This window comes from Patagioenas fasciata, chromosome 13, assembly GCF_037038585.1.
Source record: "Patagioenas fasciata isolate bPatFas1 chromosome 13, bPatFas1.hap1, whole genome shotgun sequence".
Lineage (NCBI taxonomy): Eukaryota > Metazoa > Chordata > Aves > Columbiformes > Columbidae > Patagioenas > Patagioenas fasciata.
The window spans coordinates 16,018,569-16,041,345 of NC_092532.1; the positions used below are offsets into that span (position 1 = coordinate 16,018,569).

At 43.5% G+C, this 22,777-nt stretch overlaps 2 protein-coding genes across 7 annotated transcripts in view; one reads left to right on the forward strand and one right to left on the reverse strand.

The window, feature by feature from the left end:
* Positions 1 to 8,966, reverse strand: part of RSPRY1 (ring finger and SPRY domain containing 1) — a 36,419-nt gene extending 27,453 nt beyond the window's left edge. The window contains exons 1-2 of one of the 4 annotated variants that reach the window (XM_065848532.2): positions 8,851 to 8,966; positions 1,693 to 1,760 (exon numbers count right to left, since the gene is read on the reverse strand). The gene's annotated coding sequence lies outside the window, so the exon portion shown is untranslated. Of the gene's footprint in view, positions 1 to 1,692; positions 1,761 to 8,845 lie in introns of all 4 variants that reach the window. The other 3 variants (XM_071814269.1, XM_065848530.2, XM_065848531.2) reach the window with 3 other exon arrangements.
* A 255-nt stretch (positions 8,967 to 9,221) lies between these two features.
* On the forward strand, positions 9,222 to 22,630 carry PSME3IP1 (proteasome activator subunit 3 interacting protein 1). Of its 3 annotated transcripts, XM_071814274.1 has the most exons (8): positions 9,243 to 9,335; positions 10,966 to 11,088; positions 12,235 to 12,380; positions 12,572 to 12,670; positions 14,755 to 14,881; positions 18,572 to 18,700; positions 20,686 to 20,750; positions 21,890 to 22,630. In XM_071814274.1, the coding sequence occupies exons 2-8, from the start codon at positions 10,994 to 10,996 to the stop codon at positions 22,105 to 22,107; spliced, it is 879 nt and encodes a 292-aa protein (XP_071670375.1). In that variant the 5' UTR covers positions 9,243 to 9,335; positions 10,966 to 10,993; the 3' UTR covers positions 22,108 to 22,630. The 3 variants fall into 3 exon arrangements, with proteins under 3 accessions (XP_071670376.1, XP_071670375.1, XP_071670377.1); XM_071814275.1 differs by lacking the exon at positions 10,966 to 11,088 and having other exon boundaries at positions 9,222 to 9,335; XM_071814276.1 differs by lacking the exon at positions 20,686 to 20,750.
* Positions 22,631 to 22,777: the final 147 nt, after the last annotated feature.

A 22,777-nucleotide genomic window follows, 5' to 3' on the forward strand; every position in this document is an offset into this window, starting at 1 on the left:
GGTCACTGCCTGCAGCAGCTCCCTGAACCCCACGCTGCTCCACCACCATCGGGACCATCCATCCCATCCAAATGGTAGAGAAGAAATAACCAGCCATTGAAACAAATGCTCTTTAAGTGGATTTGCACCTTCCTGGCAGCCCAGATGCTCAGCCTACCCAGGAAAGGCCTCCTCACCGCCATCTGACGGAGCATGCCGATGGAGAAGTCAGCTCCAAGCGACATTAGGCTCATTTTCTCTGTACTAAGCAGCCCAAGCACTGGTGATTCATCCCCTCAAATATTTGGTTACAGCCAACCATAATACTGCCTCATGATGGAAAATGCCTCTCCTTTCCATGAAATGGAGCATGTTGCCAAGCAAACAAACAAAAGAAAAACCAAAACCCCCATGCACATAAATGAGAAGAGAAGGATTCAGCTACTAGAATGACTTTTCCAGCTTTTGTCACTGTTGCAAGAGTAAGACTAGCGATTTCTCCTCTCAAGAGCAGAGTAACACAGGAGCTCAGTCAGCAAACCACATAGCAAAGTTGACAGATTCTCAAATGTAGAACAGAGTTTTGGGCAGCAGTTTCCTATTAAGGAGATAAAATAATTAGAAATATTTCCTCAGCATTTCTTTCCCAAAGAAATGATGCTCCTAAAAAGGAAGAGAGAGAAATACTTGTGATGCCAGTCAGATCAGAAGTTCAAATTACCATGAGAAGGAAACACAGCTATGAATTGCTGCAAGATAATCAACTTCAATACAGAATAAGAGGGGGAAGAAGCCTGTTTGCAGCTACAAGCTTTTATAACATGGAGAAGGTACCAGCTTTGAAATGACAGGGGCAGTGACAAAAACCAAGAATTTCCAGTACACTAAATACAATTATAACATGAAATTGAGACTTTCTCAGGAGATCGCATTGAGATCTGACATCAGCCTCTCAACTGTAAGGCTTGTACCCAGTGTGGCTACCACACAGTGCACACAAGAAGTGGACTGCAGGCTTCAGGAGTAGTGCGTAAATGCCATGCATGTAGTAACCAAACATTGTATTGGGGAATCTGAAGCAACCCCCAGTTCAGTTATATCGTCTTTAAAAATATCCCAGAGGGTTAAGACTAGCATCAAGCCTCTATGGGAAACAGCATTTACTGGCAGGCAGTGTGTCACCATCCGCAAGACAAAGCCACAGTCATTCACCTTCTTGCTGAAGTGAGAGCACCCAAAACCGAAAGCACACTGACCTTGGGTGTGCCTGTTTCACAGAAAGGGAAAAAGGCTGATCGTGTCCCAGAAAGTATTACAGCCTCTGCCCAAGTGCTTGGCAATGAAAATCCCCAGGGTTGTGCAGAACTTACACAAAAATCTGGGCTTTAGCCCTGCAGTTTTCTCTAGATAACTCCAGCTTTGTCAGAAACACAGAGCAAGTGAGGGATCTGACCTCTTTAACTTGGTAACAATCAAAAGAGAAAGGAGATCCTACCACCACAGTAGTTCCTTTTTCTGTAGGCTATGAAAATCAGATAGTCACCTGTACATTGGACTACTTTGCATTTTTACTTCTCTGAAATCTGTTTTTAAAGCTGGTAGAGGAACACTAAAATTGCAACATGGATTTAAACTGAACTTCATTGTCTCACTTAAAACTAGTGTCTCCAAAGTAGGCCTGGTACAGAGAGCCCTGCCCAGGTTTTCCCTTACCTCTGGATTCAGAGACCTCAGTGCTCCAGGGTCCTTGAGCATCACAGGCTTTTCTGCTACAGCTCTTTCTGAAAGAGAAACTGAAGCATTTACCACCTCCTAGCTTCCTCCATCTCAGAGGTCACAATTTCATCTCACAATCATTTAGGTGGAAGTGTCCTTTGTACCTCCAGAAGATCTCAGCTAGCTTTAACACTCTGAATGTCTCAACCACCTATTCAACACCAGCATCAATCATACAGAACACGACTTCCTGGTTCCCTTCTTCCCAAACTCTAAAAGGGTCATTACATTTCGTTTCAGCACAAAGCTATGCTTTGAGGCAGATGAATACACATCTGAGATAATGATCTTTAAAAAAAAGAGATAGTGGTATTTGACAGCTCTGGGGAAGCTGAACAAGAGTTGCCTCCAGCAAGCTGACGTGGCAGAGCTGTACAAGCTCAGCAGCTGCCCAAGGAGCAGAGTGTAATGCACCACTTCAGAAGTGGCAGAAAGATAACACCCTGCAGATGGCAGGGAACACTAATCCTACAAACTGAAGGGATACAAGCACACTAAATAAAATTGATTAGCTATACCATATTAAGTTTTGTCACAGACGCTCATTCAGAGGCTTACAAATAAATCCTTCAATTAATTCAAGTTAATCTTCCTTGCTGCCCTGGAAGTTACAGACGTTATCAACAATAAACGCATATGCTAAGCTTTGACAGAAACATTCAAGATATGAGGATTCAAAATTCAAAAGGGACCAAGAAATTCCAGAACAGACAGTGCTGGGAGGGAAGTGTGGAGTCCTTGGGTATCAAGCAGAGGTACGGCATTGCACAGGAACAACACAAACAACCCAAAGCATTTTAAGCTTTTTTTTAGTAAATTTAATAATAGTCTATTTCAGAAAGGATAAGGCTTTACCTGTATTACTATCCAGAAACCAATGAAAGAGGGAGATAAACTCATTGTAGTAAACTTCAATACTATATACTTAGTTTAAAGCATTTCATACATTAACAAAAGATAAACTACAAAAGCATTTTGAGGGACATATCGAGACTGAGCAGCTCAAACAGTCACACAGTGTAGTCCTGCCACAGGAACTAGATGTAGGGCTTGCACAGAAGCATGTAAGTAAATCACACCATGGGCTATAGAAAAATTCTACAAGGAGGGACTGCTGGAAGTCAGGGCAGATTCTCGTCAGCAAACCACCAGCTGAAATGGTGAAATCGCAGAGTTGTGCTGTTTCTTGTCTGTCAACTAATCTCAGTGCTTTTGTTTCTCCTAAGACAGAGCTGGGGCTCATTTTCAAAGGAAGGTTAGGTACAGAATGATTCTGTAGAACAGTCTAACAGTCTCCTGCTGCAGACCACAGACATGAGCCCAGCTAGATGGCATGACTATGCCATTATGAATGTGTAAGATATCCTGAAAACAGTTTTGGATGTGTGAAAGATTTTGATAACTTTGCTGAAAAATGCAGTGACGCCTCAGTTGGAAGTTTGCACTGTCATCTGTCTGACAAGTGCCTTGGAGAGCAGAGCACAGAGCAGACACTGTCTAGACCCTCCTATTCTCAGACTCACCACATTGACACTGGTTATCTCCTCAAACACGAGAAAACTAACAGCACAGCAGGAAACAGGCTGAAGAAACTTCCACTTCTTGTTAATTCAAGCAGCACCAGAGGATGCCCCAATCTTTCAGTACCTGTAGCTGAGAGACAGATCTGTGACTTTCCTTGCCAACCATGCAAAGCCAGCAGCTTTCTTTGCTAGCTTATGTTTGAGACTGCACTGGCAGAGTAGATGTCCTGATTCTCTTTCCTCCTGTAAATGGATACAGTGACAGCTGCTCAAAATGCTGCCATCCGAGTCAAACAGAACATATAGGTCACTAGGTTAGCAAACCTGCCTCAGAGGCACTCCTGGGAAGCGTGATCCCTGATCTGAGGCTTCCAGAGCTGAAGTCTATGGAACTTGACGCACAGCTTTGGGCACGTCTTTGGAATCCTTTATCTCACGTATTAAAGAAGCAAAACAAAACACACAAGAACCCAGCTTCATTTCTCCCTGTTTATCTCTTCAGGTTCTGCCTTGAGAACCTTTTCTCTCTGCCCTGCTAAAAGTCTACCACAAAAGCTGCAGGAGAGATCCTGATGACAAGTAGTTGACCACATGTAACACAAGTCATTCTGTCAGCAGAGCAGACTCCAGATCTCGCAGGTATCCTGCTCCTACCACAAAACTCTAGTGGGTTTTTTATAGTGTTTTAAGGCCTCTGCCTGCAAGAAGAAACTTAGAGGAAGTTGGTCAATGGGTTTCAGACCTCGTGTGGCCAAGAAGAGGATGGGGGTTGACTGCCCAAGAGATGACTCTGACAGTGCAGGTTAGGAAGTGGCTGAAGACAAGTGTGTACATGTTTCACAAAGCAATCTAAAAATGGTTCAAACAGGAGTGCATACCCATTTTAGTTTGTCATGGCTGTACATCAAAAAAGGCAAAAAGCTTAAAAACAATTTAAGATGCTTTCAAAAAGCTGTAATGATATCAGGAACAAAAAGTCACGGTCATCTCAGCCTTCTCCTACATAACTTTGTGAGGAATTTAAGGAGAATTAAGTTTCAACTGTTTTGATAATTATATTTAGATACTACTTCACTAAATGTTCCAGAGGGGTAAAAGTTCTAAAGAGAGAACAACTCACCCATTGTTTTGTGGGTTTTTTTTTTTTTTGCTCCAGGACTGATACATTGACCAGAGTTTGAGTGCGAACACACACACACACACACACCATTCTCATCAATCTTCATTCACCATTAGGTGAACCCTTTTAAAAGCAGTGAAGAATTTAAAGTTTTCTCCATGCCACCAGACAGCCTTACTTTACAAAAGAAAAAAAAAAAAAGCACATCAGCATATCTGCTGGATTTTCTTTTTTGGGATCACTTCCTAGCACACCCCATTGTCTCCCGGAAGGTATAAAATACACACAAATGGCACAGCCATTCTGGCACGTAGTTCACCGACTGTCCTCTAACCTATGATTCAAGCTATATTAATATCAATTTGTGCACATGCACTGAAGCAAGCAATCCAAAAAGCCACGCCAGCACTTCAAAATCTCCACAACTCTTGTCCTTCTCCTCACATGCAGCAAAACACTCAGATATCCAGAAACTTAAAGCAAAAGTGAAGCACTTGCTGTAGCAAAAAAGCCTTAAAAAAGGAGAAAAATAACTACAGATGCAAATGTTTTGCACACTTAGAAACTACTGCTTCTCCAAGGGAAGAGATATATTAGGAAATGGATGGATTTCTTGTCACTGATTGCAGTGACTTGCAGAACCCGTATTAATAAATGACAAGCCCAGACTTTGAACTGTCAGGTATCCCTACTGAACAGAAAATCTGTCAAATACATAAAGTTCCCGTGGCACAGTTATGCTTCTAAAGCCCAAGTTTGGGCACAGCTGTAACAGGTCAAGATATCAGGTAATTACAAGCACAGTTGAAGGTGGATCACAATGCATTTGTCCATCACACAACCTTATGAGTCATGCGTGAACACTTGACTTGTATTAGACCTCAGCAACATAATGAAGAATAGAAAAGGAAATAACACACATGGCACAGCTGCTTCCATGCCAACTTCACAGTCACTGCATACAAACCAGGAAGGGAAAACAAAATACATTGTCAGGACACAGGGAAACGCAAAGCACAAAATGACACAACACAATTACAATGAGATACTTGAATAACGCTGAATCCTAGCACAGTACCTCTACTGCGCTGCGTTAAAGCAAGGAATAAATTCAAATTCTACTTGGCAATCATAAGCTCAAGAGAGGAAGAAACAAAAACCCCAAACCAGATTTAAATGCTGAACACAACATAATGACAACAGAGCAGAATGGGACAAACTTCACCACATTAGCTCATCTTCAGGTGATAACATTTTAACTTTTTGGTCTCTGTCTTGAGAGGGAAACCTAACAGTGCACATGACGAGCTCTGCTCCCTTTTGTGAGGATAACACCATGTATCCAAGTGACTTAAAGACACCAATAGGAGACATTTCAAAATACAATAGGTTATCATCCAGGGAAGGTACTGATGTGGAAGGAAATTTGAACATAAGCCAGTATGCATCCCATGACAAATCAGCACGTTTATCACTAACTTACTGCTTACGATACTAAATATCTCCCTACTATTCCTTAGTTTTACCAAACCAGCAAAACCTTGACAAAAATGGATTTTTATATCACCTGATGGGCAGAGTGTGAAAGATGTCTTGATTTATAGGAGGGGACCAAATTTTTTTTAAGTAATCTATTTCAGCCCATCTATTAGGCTCACAGCAAACAAAACATGCTGAGAGCCAAGACCTCTGATGGGAAAATACTGAAAATGTACCACAGAAGAGAACTGAAAAGTTGTGCAGAAAACCATCACATCCCTTCTAAGAGAAAAAAGAACATTAAGAGAAGCACAGAACAAGATAACAATGAGATTAAGGGAGCTGCTGGATTATGAGGCCATAGAGCAGGATACCAGAGCAGCTAACACAAAGCATTGCACTCGAAACTGCATGTACAGAAGGCTGAAGGTATAAAAAAGGAATATTAAAGACTTCAAGGAAACTAATAACCCCACCTACCTGGAAGCACACACTGATATCACAGCTGAAGATAAGGGAGGTGTGTGAACTACCTGAATTAGATATATCAGCAACCTAACAGCAGGTAAATAACTGAGAATAAGGTAACAAACAATCAGCAATAACAAGAGCAATGAGGAGAGTTGTGCAGAATGCAGAATACAGCTGGAGAAGCTTCCTACACAAATGATGGACAGCAAATGCTGAAAGCTTTCAGACACGATCACATGTGCCTCACACATCGGAAAAAGAACACACCAGGAGAAATACACAACCTATTCAACCAGACATGTAAATGAGACCAAATAGCAGAGACTGGGGCACAAAGTGATAGCAGCACTAAAGGAAGTGACACAGGAACTGATACCAGCAGGAAAACGGAGGAGAAAGTAGGAGAAAGGAGGTCTTCTGCTGAGTGGGCTTTGGAAGAGAACAAAGACACATGTAAAAGCACCTGCAGAAGAATGGGCCAGATTTAGACCAAAGAACAGATCAATTATTTGTATTTGGATTAATGCAAAAGAAGACACATTTAACAGCATCCTAGACTCTTAAAATAATACAACCAGTTATAAGGATGCACAGTCCTCCAGAAAGCCACAGTCAACTAAAGGTGTCCAAGAGGACACAAGGTGCGAAGGAACATTTCAGATGTCTCAAAAGTGATTAGAGCATCCACTGTTACGGTGCAATTTAGCAGGGAAACTGCAAAACTTTCAATACTGAGTAGTAAACAGGGAAAGAGTCACAGTACACTAACATATGTAGGTCTCCATATGACAATAAACTCAGCGCTGATGGATGTACAAAAAATTAGGAGAAAAGCCGAACTGAACTAAGGACCAGCATGAGAAAAACAACAAAAAACCAAACACAAAACAGCGAAACAAATAAATGTATTCACTGCAAGACAAAGGACAGAAAATTTTAAAACCTGAGGCAAAGCTAGTGCTAAGCAGAAAAAATAATCCCTTGCTTATGTTGAAGAAAACAAATACTGACACAGACATAAAAGGAAAAAAAAACACCAAACACAGCAGCATTCAGAAGACAGTGCAGTATCTACAAGGCTGAATAAATTTAGAAGAGAAAAGGCAGCTCTTACATCCGTGCTTCTCCACGGACCAAAGTTCCATTGCATGCAAAATACTGATAAACGCAGGCTGAGCACCAAAATGAACTCTGGGCTTGGGGTGGATACCGAGAGATCCAGAGGAAGATTTTGCAACAACAAAATAGAAAATGAAAAACAAGATGACTACAGTAATTCTTGGTACCTACATGAAGACTCTACCCAGAAAAGCCACTGTACCTGCTGCTGCACAACAGAAAATAATACATGATTTTTTTATTTTTTTTTTTTAAAGAAAAAATGAAGATATGTGAGATAGAAACAGTCATCAGCAGGACATAACCAAAGTGCTTAAGAAAGAAATACATGCTCAGTATCAGCACCACCCAAGCAGTGAAAAGACCTGCTTTATAAGCACTGAACTAAGAGAGCAAAGCAGTATCATGGTGTCACCACACTACTAGGAAAGGTGCCACTGTTTAATCTATTGCCAAAGCATTCAAAAGAGAAGATCTATGTAAATAATTGCATTCAAGAGATCACTCCACATCTTCATATTTTTCTCTGTGAAAGAGAGAAAACTTGCTCTGCAGAAATATTTTCACATTGAGAGTGGTAAATAGCTTTCACGATTCTGAATTTCACACTAATATAAGAACATTCAAGGGTTCAACAGAATTCTCCTAAGTGTGCCTGAGCTCCCCAGAGGTCCCAGAGCAGCCTGTCACTTTGTCCCCTGCGCACCAAACCCAAACCGCTGGAGCAAACCCTCGTTTTGCAAGTCATACAAGTACCAGGAACATCTCCCAGCACCCGAGCCGCGACGTGGAAAAGTTGTAACGCCTCATCGCCCCGAGCAGCAGCGGGCGGGGGGTGCCCCATTCCAGCAAAGTCCCGTTTCATTCAAGTTTTGCCGCTTTCTTTTGCGAGCTTCTACTCTTCAGACCCGAGCCCAGCATCGGGGCCTCTGTGGCAGCGCTGGAAGAGCCCCAGATGCCAGCAGCCCGGCCAAGCACAAGGCGAGCAGGGCTAGATTGTGGTCACCGCCTTTTATCGCGGGTTGCCCACCTTGGGGGTGCGGGTGGCCCCGGCGACGCAGCCCCTGCAGAAACCAGGGGCGCCCGGGCCGCTGCCTCAGCCCGGCGGGGTGGCGCTGGCCGAGCCCCCGGCCCACCCAGCGGTACGCGTGGCTCCCAGGGAAGCGGAGAGCGGTGTGGGGGTGAGCACCGCGCCGTCCCCTCGCTAACCGCAGGCCGGCCCTGGCGGGCCCGCCGCCGCCACCAGAGCCCAGCCCGGCACTGCCCCTTCCCCTCAGTGCCAACCCGGTACCGCCCCGCTCCACCTCAGTCACGCAGCACCCGCCCGCCCCACCGCCGCCGCCACTGCTCCCCGAGGGCGGTGCCAGCCTCCCCTTACCTCACCTCAGCCACAACATTGCGGGTCCGCCGTGGGGTCCGCACCCCCGGCCCGGCAGCTCCCCTCCACTCCTTTGTGCCGCTGCGGCGCACGGCAGGAAGACGGAGGCCACACACCGCCCGGCCCCGCCCGCCCCGCCTGGCCCCGCCCCCCGCCGTCTCCCGGGCGACCCGCCCCGCCCTCGGCCTCGGCCCCAGCCCGAGCGCTTCGCCCAATCGCGGCGCGGAGCCGCCCTGACGTCACCTGTCAGCCGGCCCTCCTGCTCGCCTACCTTGTGCGCGGCAGTTCCGCGGGTTCCGTAAGAGCAGCGGGGATTCGCTATCGGGGAGGAGGGTCTGCCTAAGGAAGACCTCACTCGGTTGGCTCTTGCGGGCGGAAGGGGCGGGTCGACCGGCGACGGCGAGCGGACGGGGGCGGGCCTGTGAGAGGGGATCAATGGCGGCGCGCTGGGCCGGCTTGTGTCTCTCGCTGTAACGGGCTGGTGGCCGCGGTACGTGGTAGCGGCGGTGGCCTGAGCCCCGTGGGGCGGCTGGGTCGGTGGTGGGGTTCGGGGGCTCTGTGAGCGCGGTGGGGAGAGCGGCCGTGACCGGGCTGCGAGGCCTTTGGGGTGCAGCGGCGGAGAGGGCCGGGGCCGGGCCTGCTGAGCTCGGCGGGCCGGGCCGGAGCGCTGGGGGAGGCCGCTCCTGGAGCCAGTTAGGTGGAGGGAAGGTGGAGAGAGGAGATTGCGGGCAGCAGGGCCCGGCCCAGCATACCCGGGCCTGCGCCGGGGAGGCTTCCCTGCCCCGAGCGCACTCTGGCACCTTTAGCAGCGGGGCCGGGTCCCGGGAGCCGGTTTTAACCTGGCTACAGGATGGGGAGCGACTCTGCACCGCCGGCACCAGGGTCGCTGCGCAGCACATGCTTTGACACGCTACAGAGACGCGGGAGCTCTGCGCGGGTTCGTTGCAGCGATGGGCAATGGGGCCCGTTGTTTACGGGAGGTCTGGATGTGCTGGAACCCGAGACAGTGTCTCTGCTCTGGGTCTGGTCCAGCACAGGTGATGTTAAGGGCTATGAGGTTTCATTTTTTCGATCTTGGGAATGTTACCAGCTGGCACAGTTTACAGCTGTGACACAAACTTCCATCATTTGCAACGACAGCCCATCACTCACTAGAATAGTTACCAGAGGAAAACATCAGCAACTGTCCCCTCCTCACCTGATACGTGTGTTTTGTGTCATGTGGGAGATTTGTGTGTGTTTGAGATCAGGCAAGGCAAATAATACAGCAAGATTAGTAAACTTTATAAGTGCAAATGCACTTCAATGCGATGCTGCTTGATTTTTAATTTTTCCCCCATCCTTGTGCCCCAGGATGTGGTTGTCATTAAAGTTATTGCTAAAATATGTCTTGTCGGATGCCACTTTCCAGGATTGTAGTGGAAATACCGTAGCTGTTTGTCAAGTCATAATTAAACTGTAATCCACCCCAGGTATCTTAAATATATTGTGTAAGTGAACTGGCTGATCCAGAAGGTAGGTGGGTTGCTGTTGAAGACTTTAGTCCCCAGATGATATTATGGCCTTGCCAAATCCCTCTCTTTCAGTTTGTTTTTATGACTTTCTGTCACTATTGTATTGGAACCTTTCATCTCCTCTGTAAATGGATGGGTTGAGATTACACAAGTGGAGAACCAGGTTATCTTGTTTATATAGCACTTGGGTAGGAAAGCTGCCCTTGTGATCAGAACCTGTGTTCAGGAGGGAGATTCAATTTTCATCTTTTCAATAGGTTTCCAGCTTGAACCATGTTCAGAAGTGTCACTCAAAGAGCAGGTGTTCCATGCTTTCTGTAAAGTGGACTTGTCTTAGGGTGGATTTTTGTTAGACATTAGAAAATATATGAAAGAAAAGAAAAAAAAATCACCAGCTCTTGGTCTGTCCTTCCTTTCCCCAGCTCTTAAGAAAATATTGTCGTCTTTTGATAATTCCCACCTTAAGAACGCATCCTGCTGTAACAAATATTTGTCCAGTGCTCCAACCTGGATTTCTCCTGAGACCAAGTTTGTCATTTGTATTACAAACAATACCTCACAAAAGTATCGGGTTTTGTAAGAATTTCAGGACTCTGCTTCCTGCAGGAGTGTTTCCTTGTGGTATGAAGGAAGGATGATAAACTGGTTCCTTCCGTTATTTGGGTTACTGCATCCCACCCTCCCTGGAACAGTGAGTGTTCTGGCATCTCCTCCAGTGCTGAAATGCAGGTGAGATCTGAAATGAAAGATACTTGAGGTACTTGATGTTTTAGCAAGGAAATAAGAAGAAACTAGAAAAAAAATGAGGTTAGCATGACTTTTAAGTGAACAGCTGCGTTTGTTGTGTTTGTGTTGTACTTGACCATACAAACTTAATGTAAGAAACAAAAACAGGCATTAATGCCTCATTCTGTAGCATGGAGCTGGCAGAATAAATCCTGAAAGGAACCACCCAAAACTTGCAGAAGCAGTTTGTTTCATCCTGGGCTTACAGGTGTCAAGATCACAAGTTTCCTTCTTCAGAATGACTCCTTGGAGCATCTCTACCCTTGCACGCAGTGCTGACACAGGGACCTGGCCAGGACTCCCCACTAGGATCTCTTGAGGGAGAGGGCAGGTGTGGGTGTGAGAATGGGCAGTGCTTGGTCGGTCAGAAGTGCTGCCCCTGTTTTCTGATCCCAGCCCTGTTTTAGCCCACAGCAGTTCCCTCTTTCTCTCACCTCTTGGGTTCTGTGTAACCCTGACAGCCTCCCCAGCACTGTCTATCTAGCCCTGCTCCCCACAGAGCTGCAAAGAGGTGCAGAATGCTTTTAAAAGTTAGAGAGATTAGTTACTAAATTCTGAAATCTCACTGTTAATCCCTCATAAGTATATGTATTCAAATCATTGAAAACAGGCAAGATTTCTCAATTTTTCACAGGATGGAGAAAAGAACGTAGGTGAAGTGAGGGCAAAGTGTCAGATCCTTTCTCCAGATCAGAGAGGTGTAAGAACTGAAATAAATGAATATGAGTATAGGTGTGGGGTTTGACTGTTTTTTTTTTTTTATTTAATATTTGTTTAGGCAAGGTAAATCCAAAGTTGGGTGGGGAAAATTCCATTAACATACAATTTTTAGAAAAGGAGCCTGAGGCAGACAACTAGCAGGGAAGACATAATGAAGAAAAAGAGTAAAGAGGGAGTAATAGATGGTGCTATTAGTCTTAGCAGTTTTTTGGTGAGGAGGTATCTCAGTCAGTACTTAGTATGTAGCGGTCTTTAGAGAACTGAAGCTATGGTAAGTGCAGTGGGTCTGCTTTTCTATGTATGTAGTGATGTCTCATGCACTGACAAGTGAAATCAGGCCCTTGATGTCTTTCATATTGTGTTTTTTAGGACGGGCTGTTCCACAATGGATGGGGGAGATGGTACTGCTGACCTTGTGATTAACAAGAGGTTTGTGTCTGAAGCGGAGCTAGAGGAGCGACGAAAGAGAAGGCAAGAGGAATGGGAAAAGGTCCGAAAACCTGAGGATCCAAAAGGTATGAGATAGATTTTAAGAACTATAGGAGAGAGATCCAAGAATATTTCACTTTTATGGAAAACAGAAATAAAAGGTAATAGGTTGTATTCTGCAATTTCAAAAGGTTTTTATGTGAAGGCACTAAGAACTGTTGGTGATTTAGTATTTCTGTCATATGGTCTCATTTCCTGATTTGTTCCTCCCTTTCAGAATGCCCAGAGGAGGCTTATGACCCACGCTCATTGTATGAAAGACTTCAGGAACAGAGAGAAAAGAAGCAGCAGGAGTTTGAGGAGCAATTTAAATTCAGTAAGAACCAGCAGTTACTATTTTGAACTGAAACCCAGCAAACTGCATGTATTGTGTGGAACAGCTGTATATAACATCTGTGTGTCTTGTTTGTCTGTCTGAGAGATAAACAGAGGCTTCAGAACAGTATTATTGAAATCTTGCATTTTTCAAAGATGATAAATGTTCCTGCAGATAACATATTGTTGTGAACACGGGGACAGCACTGCGCACGAGTGAAACTCGAAAGTCGCTTGCAGTTACGAAGCTGCATTCCTGTAAGGTGTGGAATACTAGACTTATTTTTCACATTAAATAGAAAAAAAACCCTGATACAAATCCATGGAAAAGTGGAAATGTAATGTGGTTTTGTGACTCTTGAATTCATGCTTTGACACAAGACCATTCTATTTGAATCAATAAAAAGAAATCCTGTTCCAGCAGCTGTTACATTTCAAAGCCATAATTAGTTGACACAAAAGTGATTTGAGGCTCAAGATAACTATTTGGAAGAAATAAACATACAGGAGTTGATTCTTCAAAAAGTAGATTTTTAACTCTTGTAATGAAATGGAAACTGAATTTCTACTTGTGTTTGAACTTCTGGGTTTGTGGAAAAATCCTTTGCATTTTATCACCTGTATATGTGCTGCTGAGTGCAAAGCTGATAATGAGAACTAAGAAATTATTAGTGAACCGTTTGAGGAAGAAGGGAGCTATTGGCTCTCAATAAAGAGCAGTAAGGATGATCCTGTGGGACTCCATTTTAAGGTGGATTCTGATTTTTGGTTCTTTAATATGTTTTTCTATCCATGGGAATTTTGAAGGAGTAGAAAACAAGTTCTGATCAGTCAGGATTGATGATGGGACTTGGGACGAGAGACACCTTAATGCCGAGAGCAGGGCTCAGCCTTTAAAAAGTAACCTCAAATATTAATTGATTTCTAGAGTTTTTCAGTCAAAGACAACAGCTTGCCAGTTATCAGTGTAAATGGATTTCTTAGCTTGCCATTAATGTAAGACTTGACTACTTGGGTGAAGATAAAAAAAAATATGGTGACCTCATATAAAAGCCTAAAAATCCTCTTATGGAATTAAGCTCTAATGAAGACTAAAGGTGACATTTGGGTTAAGATTTCTGAGCGTGACTACAAAACCAGCAAGGCTTGGTCTTTCTAAAAATGGTTTTATTAGCTTTCTAACTAAATCTTTTTATTTGGAGACGTTGTACATTTGCAGAACAGAAAATAAAAGACCTTCCTACTGCACTAGCGTGTACTTTCCTTAAAGTAGGGTAGCATGTTTAGAAATAATTTATTTTTACTTGGAAGTTAGGAATTGTCTTCCTTCTACTTTCTTTTTTTAAACAGATGTTAATTTCAGTTAAGTTTCTAACTGTTTGCTTTAAGAAAATGTGCTTTGTATTTTGAGGCAAGATTTATGGGGTGAAGTAACATGGTTTTTTTCCAGTTTTTGGTTGGTTTAAGAATAGATTCTGAGGACACAGGCTTAAACTCAGTGTCTGAAGCCCAAACGACAAATGTATCATTGCTTAATGTAGTTATTCCTTGTTTTGTGTAACCTGTTCCAGATAGTATTTCTGAACTGTAGAAAGGCTGCTTGTGTGAAAACTTGGTCAATTTTCCTTAATTTCATCAGCAAGTCCAGCAACATTTCATGGCTTCCTATGAATTGTGTCTTGCTTTTCTCTGTCGTAATGGTGTTGTGTTCAAACCATGTTAGTTTGTTGCAGTTTGTTTGCTTGAGTATGTAAGAGTTTTGGCTCATTAGCATCCAGTATTATTAACTGGGAAGTATTTTTACTTGTTAATTACAGAATCCAGCAGATTTGCGGTTTGCTTTGCACCTTTTTCTCGACACAGCAGCGTGACTGCTGGGGTACCTGATTCACCCAGGACTCCCCCATTCCCAGTGACTTTGGGCAAATTGTTCTACCTCGGCTGTATTAGAAGTGTCATATGTGAGATGTGGACACTTCAAAATCATTGGAAAATGTTCTAAGAGAATGGCAAAGTAATGCAAAATAAATGGTTGCTCCCTAAGTGGTTTTAGCTTATCAATATGCATTCTTTTCCTTTATTCAGAAAATATGGTAAGAGGCTTAGATGAAGATGAGACTAATTTCCTTGATGAGGTTTCTCGGCAGCAAGAGCTACTAGAAAAGCAGCGAAGAGAAGAAGAGCTGAAAGAACTAAATGAATACAGAATATCCTTTGCATTAAAATGCCTGACAGTTATGTAGAGGAGGATTAAGAGGCTGGGCTGTATTTTTATTCTGTCATTGAAATTCTCTCTATAAAACTGCTTTACAGAACGTCTACAATTACAGACTTTTCGTGTTTTCCTTGAAGCTTGGATCTCCCACTGTAATGTTTGATATTTCCCCCCCTCTAACCCTCACATCTTTGGTACTTTTCTTTCCTTCTCCCACTCCCCATTGTTTGAGATGTGGTGTTTTGTTTTTCTGTTATTGAGGGCATGAAATACATTAGCTAAGAAGAGAAAGAGAACATAAAGGCAAAACAGCATATTACTTCTAACCTTTTGGTTTGGTCTTATTGAGAAGTGTTGTGGGTTTGGTTTTGTGGTTTTTTTTAACTGCATATTGTCTGTTTCAACATACCTGTTTAAAAGAATGTTTGAACTGCTCTCTCTGTTTTTATTCTTGAAGTATAAACTACTTTCTCCCTTGCTGAGAAATTAAATACATCTGTGCAGATGTGCTGACTTCCTTCTGGGAAGTGAGTGCCCATGAAGGCTTGACTCCTTTGGGTAGTACACACTTGTAGGCAGTACTAAGAGAAAGACAATTTGCTGTTAAATGGCAAATTTTTGTGAAGATGTACTAGAAAAGAATATAGCATGCTTTTACTCTCTTATCAGTGCCAGTCAAGGGAGTCTGGAATACCTTGAGGATTTCTGTGCTAAGCTAAATGTTTTTTGAGGTTTCCTGAATCTCTGTAGAACCCAGTGGTTTTTTTGCTTCCTAATGAAAACCATTGCTTTTAAGTCATCGGTGAACAAAGCACAAGTTCTCAAGCATGTTTAAGTATAAATTAAAGAGTTTGTGGACACAAGGAAGTGAGCAAAACTAGTCAGCAAATAAAGCTGAATAGTGCCAGTGCTACAAAGATCTGTATTACCTCGTATTTGTTAATGATTTACAACTTAGAGTGTGTGTTCTGTGCGGAGCATCTAAGTTATCTCAGTAATGCACTTAGGAAATAGCAATACTGATGCGTTTTTTTACTTCAAATGGCCTGTAATTGGTTAATGGATTTGGAATGTTTTCTTCATTTGTTCTAATAATGGGATGTTCATGGGATATATTTAGTTTTGGTGGTGATTGCTCGCGGGTCTGGCTGATGAGGGATGTGCAGTGTGAGGCTGTGCTGTGGCAGCAGCTGACAGCTCTCGTTAGGTCACGTACAGCTGGGGTGAACCATACCAGCCCAGAGGGAATCTTATGTCATCTTGAATTAGCCACATAACACACTGATCCCTGTATTTACTGGGCAGGGCCTATTCAAGACTGACAGGCCACGTAACTTCAGTCTTTGCAGTCTTACTAATATCATCTGGCTCTGTATCTGAAGTCTTGCTGTAAATTGTAGAACTAATTGCTGATGGGTTGGAGGGAAAATGTTTTATAGTCATCTCACCTCTGGAGAAACTGAGGTTTTAAAATTATTATTTAAACATAATATTTCAAGCAACCTCAGAGCAACTTGCAAAATGACTCATCAGTGTTTGAAATTTTTGCTGGTATTCTTTTAAAATGCAGAAGGTTTTTTTGCATCTGCAGGTTGATACTAATGGTTTATCAGTACAGTGACAAAAACCAGGGAGTACTAGGTGAACGTCCCAGATCAACAACTGGGGGATTTTGCTCCTTACCCTATCCAGACGCCATTGGTCTGACAGTATTTAAAGATTTACAGATTATTTTAAAGCCAGTGCCAAGAAATATTCAAGAACAGCATCTTCTTGTCTTAAATCCTGTGTAAATGAAGGAAAAGTCCCCCTCCAAGAAGCAGACTTTACTGTAAGACACTTTATTTCTAATGTCTTCCCAAGAAGGGGCACTTCCTGGCTACTTATAGTGTTACATTTGCTGATAGCAGCAGAACACATAAAATCGCTGGTAGAAAATATATCTCCAGTAGTTGGTGAGTGTTAGGAGAATGCCATCCTGGATGGAAGTGAAAAGCCTGAAATTTGGTATTTTTAAAAAAAGTCTTTGGGTTCCTCAGCCAGGCTTTTATAGTGCAGTATTGGAATATAACAAGGTAATGAACCTAAATGTGAAGATTGAACACTGCAGTGTGTGGAATTGTGTGTTGCAACGTCAAACCATGTTTGACACAAGCAGCTTTCAGGTTGCTCCTGACAGCCACAGGATGGCACTCCTCTGCCATCTTTAAAAATAAATAGAATTGTGCAGTCTGGTTTGGACTGAGAAGACTTTCAGTTGAGGTGGGGAGCAGTTGGGGTTAGTGCTGTATCCCTAGGAAAATCAGATAAGGCATGGCATCTGAACACTCTTAATTGTAAAGTGCTTGAGCCTGTTACTTCAAAGGACGGTGTGAGAGTTTTTGATTTGCAGATGTTCAGTGGGGAAAAAAACCTGTGACTTCAAACATATGGTCCATCAATGTGAAATTCACTGTTCAATATTTTTCTGCAATAACTGAGGCACCTGTGAAACTCCAACTTGTGGTTATTTCACCTGATCAGTGGAATTGTAGGCAGAGTAGAAGCTGGTAGAAAGCTCGATTTAGGGTTATAAACAATATGTACCCTTTTAAATTAGGTGGGTTTGTCTTTGCTGTGTGCGGCTTAAAAGTTTTGCAGCAGCTTTTGTGACACCATTGGCACCTCATTAACAAACAGGATCTTTTCTGGACTTCGCTTCATCAGGTGCAGGGGGACATGAAGTGTTACCAGAGACAGGACTAGGTCCTGCCACAGGAGACCCGCTCAGTGTGTGCAGTGAGTGTGCCTCGGTAACAGACACAGCTCCTTCTTATCCTGTCTGAGAACCTGCTTAAGCCTCTCCGCCTCGTTAGAAGTTTCAGCTGCATCCCACCTTGCTAACACAGTTTTAAGCTACTTAGTTTTTCTGTGCAGTCGCAGTCAGTTTGGGTGAATATTGGACCACATGCACCCTTAACGAGGTCTGTCCCTTTGGGTTTTGTGTTTGAAGCGGCAGTAACAGCCTCGTGGCCGTTACAAAGAGATGAGCCGAGAAGTTGGAGCAATAAATACCAAAACAGAAGATGGAACTGTTTTGCTTTGCTAGGCTCTAGTCTGCTGGTCTCAGCAAAAGGAGGGTTAGAAGTGTGAAAGTGAGCCCACATATTGCTACATGGGGTTTTTTTGGGTAAGGATTAGGGTTTGAAGAAGCAGTTAATTTGAATGACAGATGTGTTGATCTCTGTAGAAGCAGGAAGTCCTGCATTGCCTTTTCTCTTTTTTTTTTTTTTTCCTGTGGTTTGTTTGGTTTGGTGTGTGTGTGTTTTTTTTTTTTGGGGGGGAGGGTGGGGGAGAGGGGCATAGTTTTTTTTTCTAGGACCTTTAGGAGAAGGCAGGGTGATGGGTATGTTTATGAGTGCTGGTTGTGTCCCGTGTTGCACCTTTCTGACTTCAGAAAAGCAGCTCTTAGTGTGCTGCCCGGAGAGCTGGTATTGATACCCAAGTGAACCTGAGCCCAGAGGGTGAAGTGGCTTCTGTCTTGGCTGAAGATGCCAGCTAAATGTCATTACAAGTAAGTTTATTTTGATAGAATATGTGAATGAACTTTGGTTGCTGCTGTCAGCAGAGCTGGCTAAATATATCGAAGAGGAAGTGTCTGTTCTTTGCATTCCTTCCTGTTGATCCTTAACCCTTAATTCACAGCACTCTCACCAAAGTGGGAGTCAGTATGGACCCAAAGAAGGAAACTGAGAAGAAATTGCCCATGAAGTCAGTGGAAAACAAGAACAAATTCTCTCAGGCAAAGCTGTTGGCAGGAGCTGTGAAACACAGAAGGTTAGTTTCACACCTCTATAAATTCGTGAGGAACGGAACCCAGTTAGCAGTGTAAAGGAAGGCAGGCCAAAACTGCCTCCAGAGAGTGAGGTGTGAACCCTAGCCCTAAAGAAAAAAGGGGGGAGGTATAAGAAAAGACCAGCCTTGTTTCTATAGGCTCTCACAAACTGTGGGAAAAACATGAAGCAATTCAAATAGATAAGCATGTGTAAAGCAAGTGGGTAGACTCTTCATTCTAGACTGCCACGCTTGGGCAATCCTGCTTGGGGATCTAGAGGGAATCTATTTTACATCTCTATTTGTAGATATCAGTGTCACCTCACTCGTGTAATTTCATTCAGGTTTGCATAATTTAGCAGCCGATTTTTATCTGTGTCTAAAATGGATTGTTTGAATTGCTGCCAGGGGCAGCATGGGGAAAATATAGGTTACAAGAGAAGAGCTTTGTGTACCAATTTGATCCTGAGGGCATCAGGCAAACTTCCCTTGTTCTGCACTGATACATCAACACCTTTTCCACCCCAGGGAGATGGCAGCTGGGTTTGTGATCTCTTTGCTGTTTTGATCTGCAAATGCAGCTGCGGGTGTGCTATGGGTTATGGGGAAACTAGGCATGTGGGACCAGACTTACTTCCCGCAGATGAGTCGTCTAATACCTAAGATGATTACTGACGTCTTGAAATTCAGTCAGTGGTTTTGAATCTGTCCCAGAGAATAAGAGATTATTTTAGAAGCTTATCTTGTAGGGTGATGTTTAGCTCCCAGTACATACAGCCGTAATTGCATGTCTGAAAACTGAAGTAAGCATTTCCACCACCTAATGTGGGGGGTTGGGTAGTTGTTTCGGTTTTTGGAAAGCAGAGAAGAAAAACCCTGAACTGATAACAGGCAGCCAACAATGTTTTGGTTTTTTTTTTTTCTTGTAACCACTGGTACTTAACCCAGTAGGATGTAGAGAAGGAGCTGGCATGTGCTTAATGGTACAGCTAAAGTCTGCAGATGGCATCTATTGAAGAGAGCATCTTAACTGACATGCCAGTGCCATCACAGACTCACTCTGCAGTCTTCTATTTTTGCCATCTTATCTTTGTTGCAGACTGGTCAAAACCAAGAGTATCGTGAGCTCAACATCTGCTCTCTGAGCTTTGTAGTTTCCTGTAAAGGATGTATTACTGTTAAAACCTCCCTGCGCAGAATAACCTTTCATCTGTGCTGCATGTTCTGACAGGGACAGAAAAGAGTTAATGCATAGTAATGCTCGTACTTCATCACTTTAGTTCATCACAACTGAAGCTGGGAAGCATTTTTTTATGCGGCTGGCTTAGGATTTGGAACATGCAAGAGGGGGGAAAAGAAGCTGAGCAGTGACAAGCAACAGCTACAGCAACTCTGAGGAGTCAGCTGTGCAAGTAATGCTCTTTTTCTGCAACACCACTTTGGACCCCAAAAGGAACCCTTTCTCTTTTAGGTCAGACACTACAGCTGTGTGTGAATTGCTGCAAAACCTACCAGGCTTCTTACTGGCTGCAGGATTTGTAGATGTTTTAGAACGGGCTCTATAGGTGCTTGAAGGAGGGGAAGGAAACCCTGGAAGTGAAAAGACTCGGATGTTGCACCAGCAGGCATGGTGACCATCCACGTGTGCAAGCCTGTGGTCATGTGGGGTGGCTGGAGCTCAGGTTGTCATTCCTGATCTCCTGTGGGCTCCTTGCAGCTGAACAGGCAGCTCTGGGTTGCTCAGACTCCCAGAAGCATGTTTCTGTTCCCCAAGTTAACAGGTGATATTTGCAGAGTAGGAGTTGACTTTCGAGGATCCTGCGTGTTCCCCCAGGAGCCTCAGTTAACAGCAGTTAGAAGTGGTGATGGTCATCAGGGGATCCTGCTGGCATTCACTGTAGCGTTTGAAGCAAAGATGTGACTTTAACTTCACAGTAATTAAGTGGCCGCTTATGAGGAACAAGACACTTTCTGATTTTTTTCAACAGTTCAGATGGTGGTAACAGTGTGAAGAGGTTGAAACTAGATACTGATCATGATGAAAAGAATCAAGGTATGTCCTGATTTTTGCATGTGGGAAGCTGTCTGTCTCTCACCTGAACAGCAACGGACTTGGTGTTAAATCTGATAGAAGATTTGCGTTTCTGCTCCTTCATTATGCAAGACAGCACAGACTGCACTTGGCGTGTTCTCTCTTAAAGCAGCAGAAATGGTGACTGTAGGTGCTGACAGCCGTCACAGAAAATGGGGCTGGAGTGAACCCCTACAGGTCATCAGCCTATCCCCTGCCTAAACCATTCCTGACACATGTTTGTCTAAGCTGCTCTTAGATCTTCACAGATAGAGGCTGGGCACCGTCCCCAGGCAGTTTATTCTAATGCTTAACTGATTTTACCCTTAAAGGGTTTTACCTGATAACTAATAGGAGTCTCCGTAGCGGCATTTCAAGCCTAGTGCTTGTCCTGTCAACGGGAGACATGGGGAACAGATCATCCCTTTCCTCTTCACAGCAGCGTTTGATTTATTTGTATACCTTCACTGTAGCTTTTCATGCTCTGAAGCGATCTTGTCCGTCCTGGAACCAATTTGTTTCAGAAAATTATGGGGAACTAAAAGAAAAATTAAGTTGCATTTCAGTCTTAGCTGTCAGGGCTGCAACTGACTTGCTGTCAAATATTCTGACATGAATAGGGTGAGCTCCAATTGTGTAATGACAACCCAAGACGCTTCTTGAATCTTCTGTTCAGTAAACTTTCAGAACACCGGAAATAATTAATTAGCCGTGGAAGATGGGAGACATTGACTAGCAGAGTGATGGAATAAAACTTTTCCCCAACTATGCTGTTTTATTGCAAAAAAATATTCAATTACACAAAGCAGAGCTATTTATTCTTATTTAGTGGGTTTGTTATTTGACAAGCATCAAACTGACAACTTTAGAATGAAAATCTGTAATGCCAACATAGAGCTGGGCTTAAACTAGTGATGAGAAAAAAAAAATCCCCTGAGGTAGCAAGTCCTTCCTGTCAGAATAGCTTTATTGCAGCATGAAGCTGCCTTATGCTTTAATTAAATCCTGCAGTCATCCACCACTGATGTGGCAACAGCAGGTGAATGACACGCAGCAGTTCCTGGGCTGATTAAAAGCCTTTTCCTGCACTCTTGTTTTTGACGGACGTTCCTTTCTTGCAGAAAAACCATCCTGTGTTCCCCTGGGGAGCAGCTCCATGGGAGGCTCCACGGTCCACTGTCCCTCGGCAGCCGTGTGCATTGGGATCCTGCCCGGCCTGGGCGCCTACTCGGGAAGCAGCGATTCCGAGTCCAGCTCGGATAGCGAAGGCACCATTAATTCCACTGGAAAGATCGTCTCTTCTGTCTTTCGTAGCAACAGTTTCTTTGATGGTCCATAACAAAATCCCTCCGTGTGTAATGTAGTGCAGAGTATCTTCCAAAGCCCTGATGATGGATGCTTGATGCATCCTTCTGCCCCAAATATAATCTTTCTAGCTAACCTCTCAACTTTAATACACTCAGATACTCCTAAAATAACTCATATCTTTTTTTCTTTCCCCCAACTTTCTGGGGTGCATAATGAGCCTGCAAGAAAGGCTGCCATCCTAAACCAGAAGGCACACCTGCTAATGTATTGAAGGTCTGAGGGTAGGGAGGAGAGATCTTTATCTTTTAAAATTCTCACAGGAAGAAAGAATTCTGGTGATCTTAGAAGTTTATACAAGACTAGCAGGCAAAAAATACTCACTCCAAGCAGTGAAGTTTTGTAGAAACAGCCATGTGTTCCGTTTTAAAATGTCATTTTTGTTCTGTATTGGAGAAATGGGGGCAGAACAAGAATCAAGCAGATGGTGAAGTGTAGATTGCCATGACACTGTAAAGAAATTTTAGTGTTACATGATTAAAGACATTCTGAATGCATTTTTTTTTTATCTCTGCTTGTGCCATTCATAATTGTTCCCATTCCATTAAGCAATTTCTGCTCTACCTGACCAGGTCCTTCCTCCAACCACCACCCAGGAGAAGTGCAAGCCAGCAGCCTCCTACAAATGCAGAGATGGTGATGGA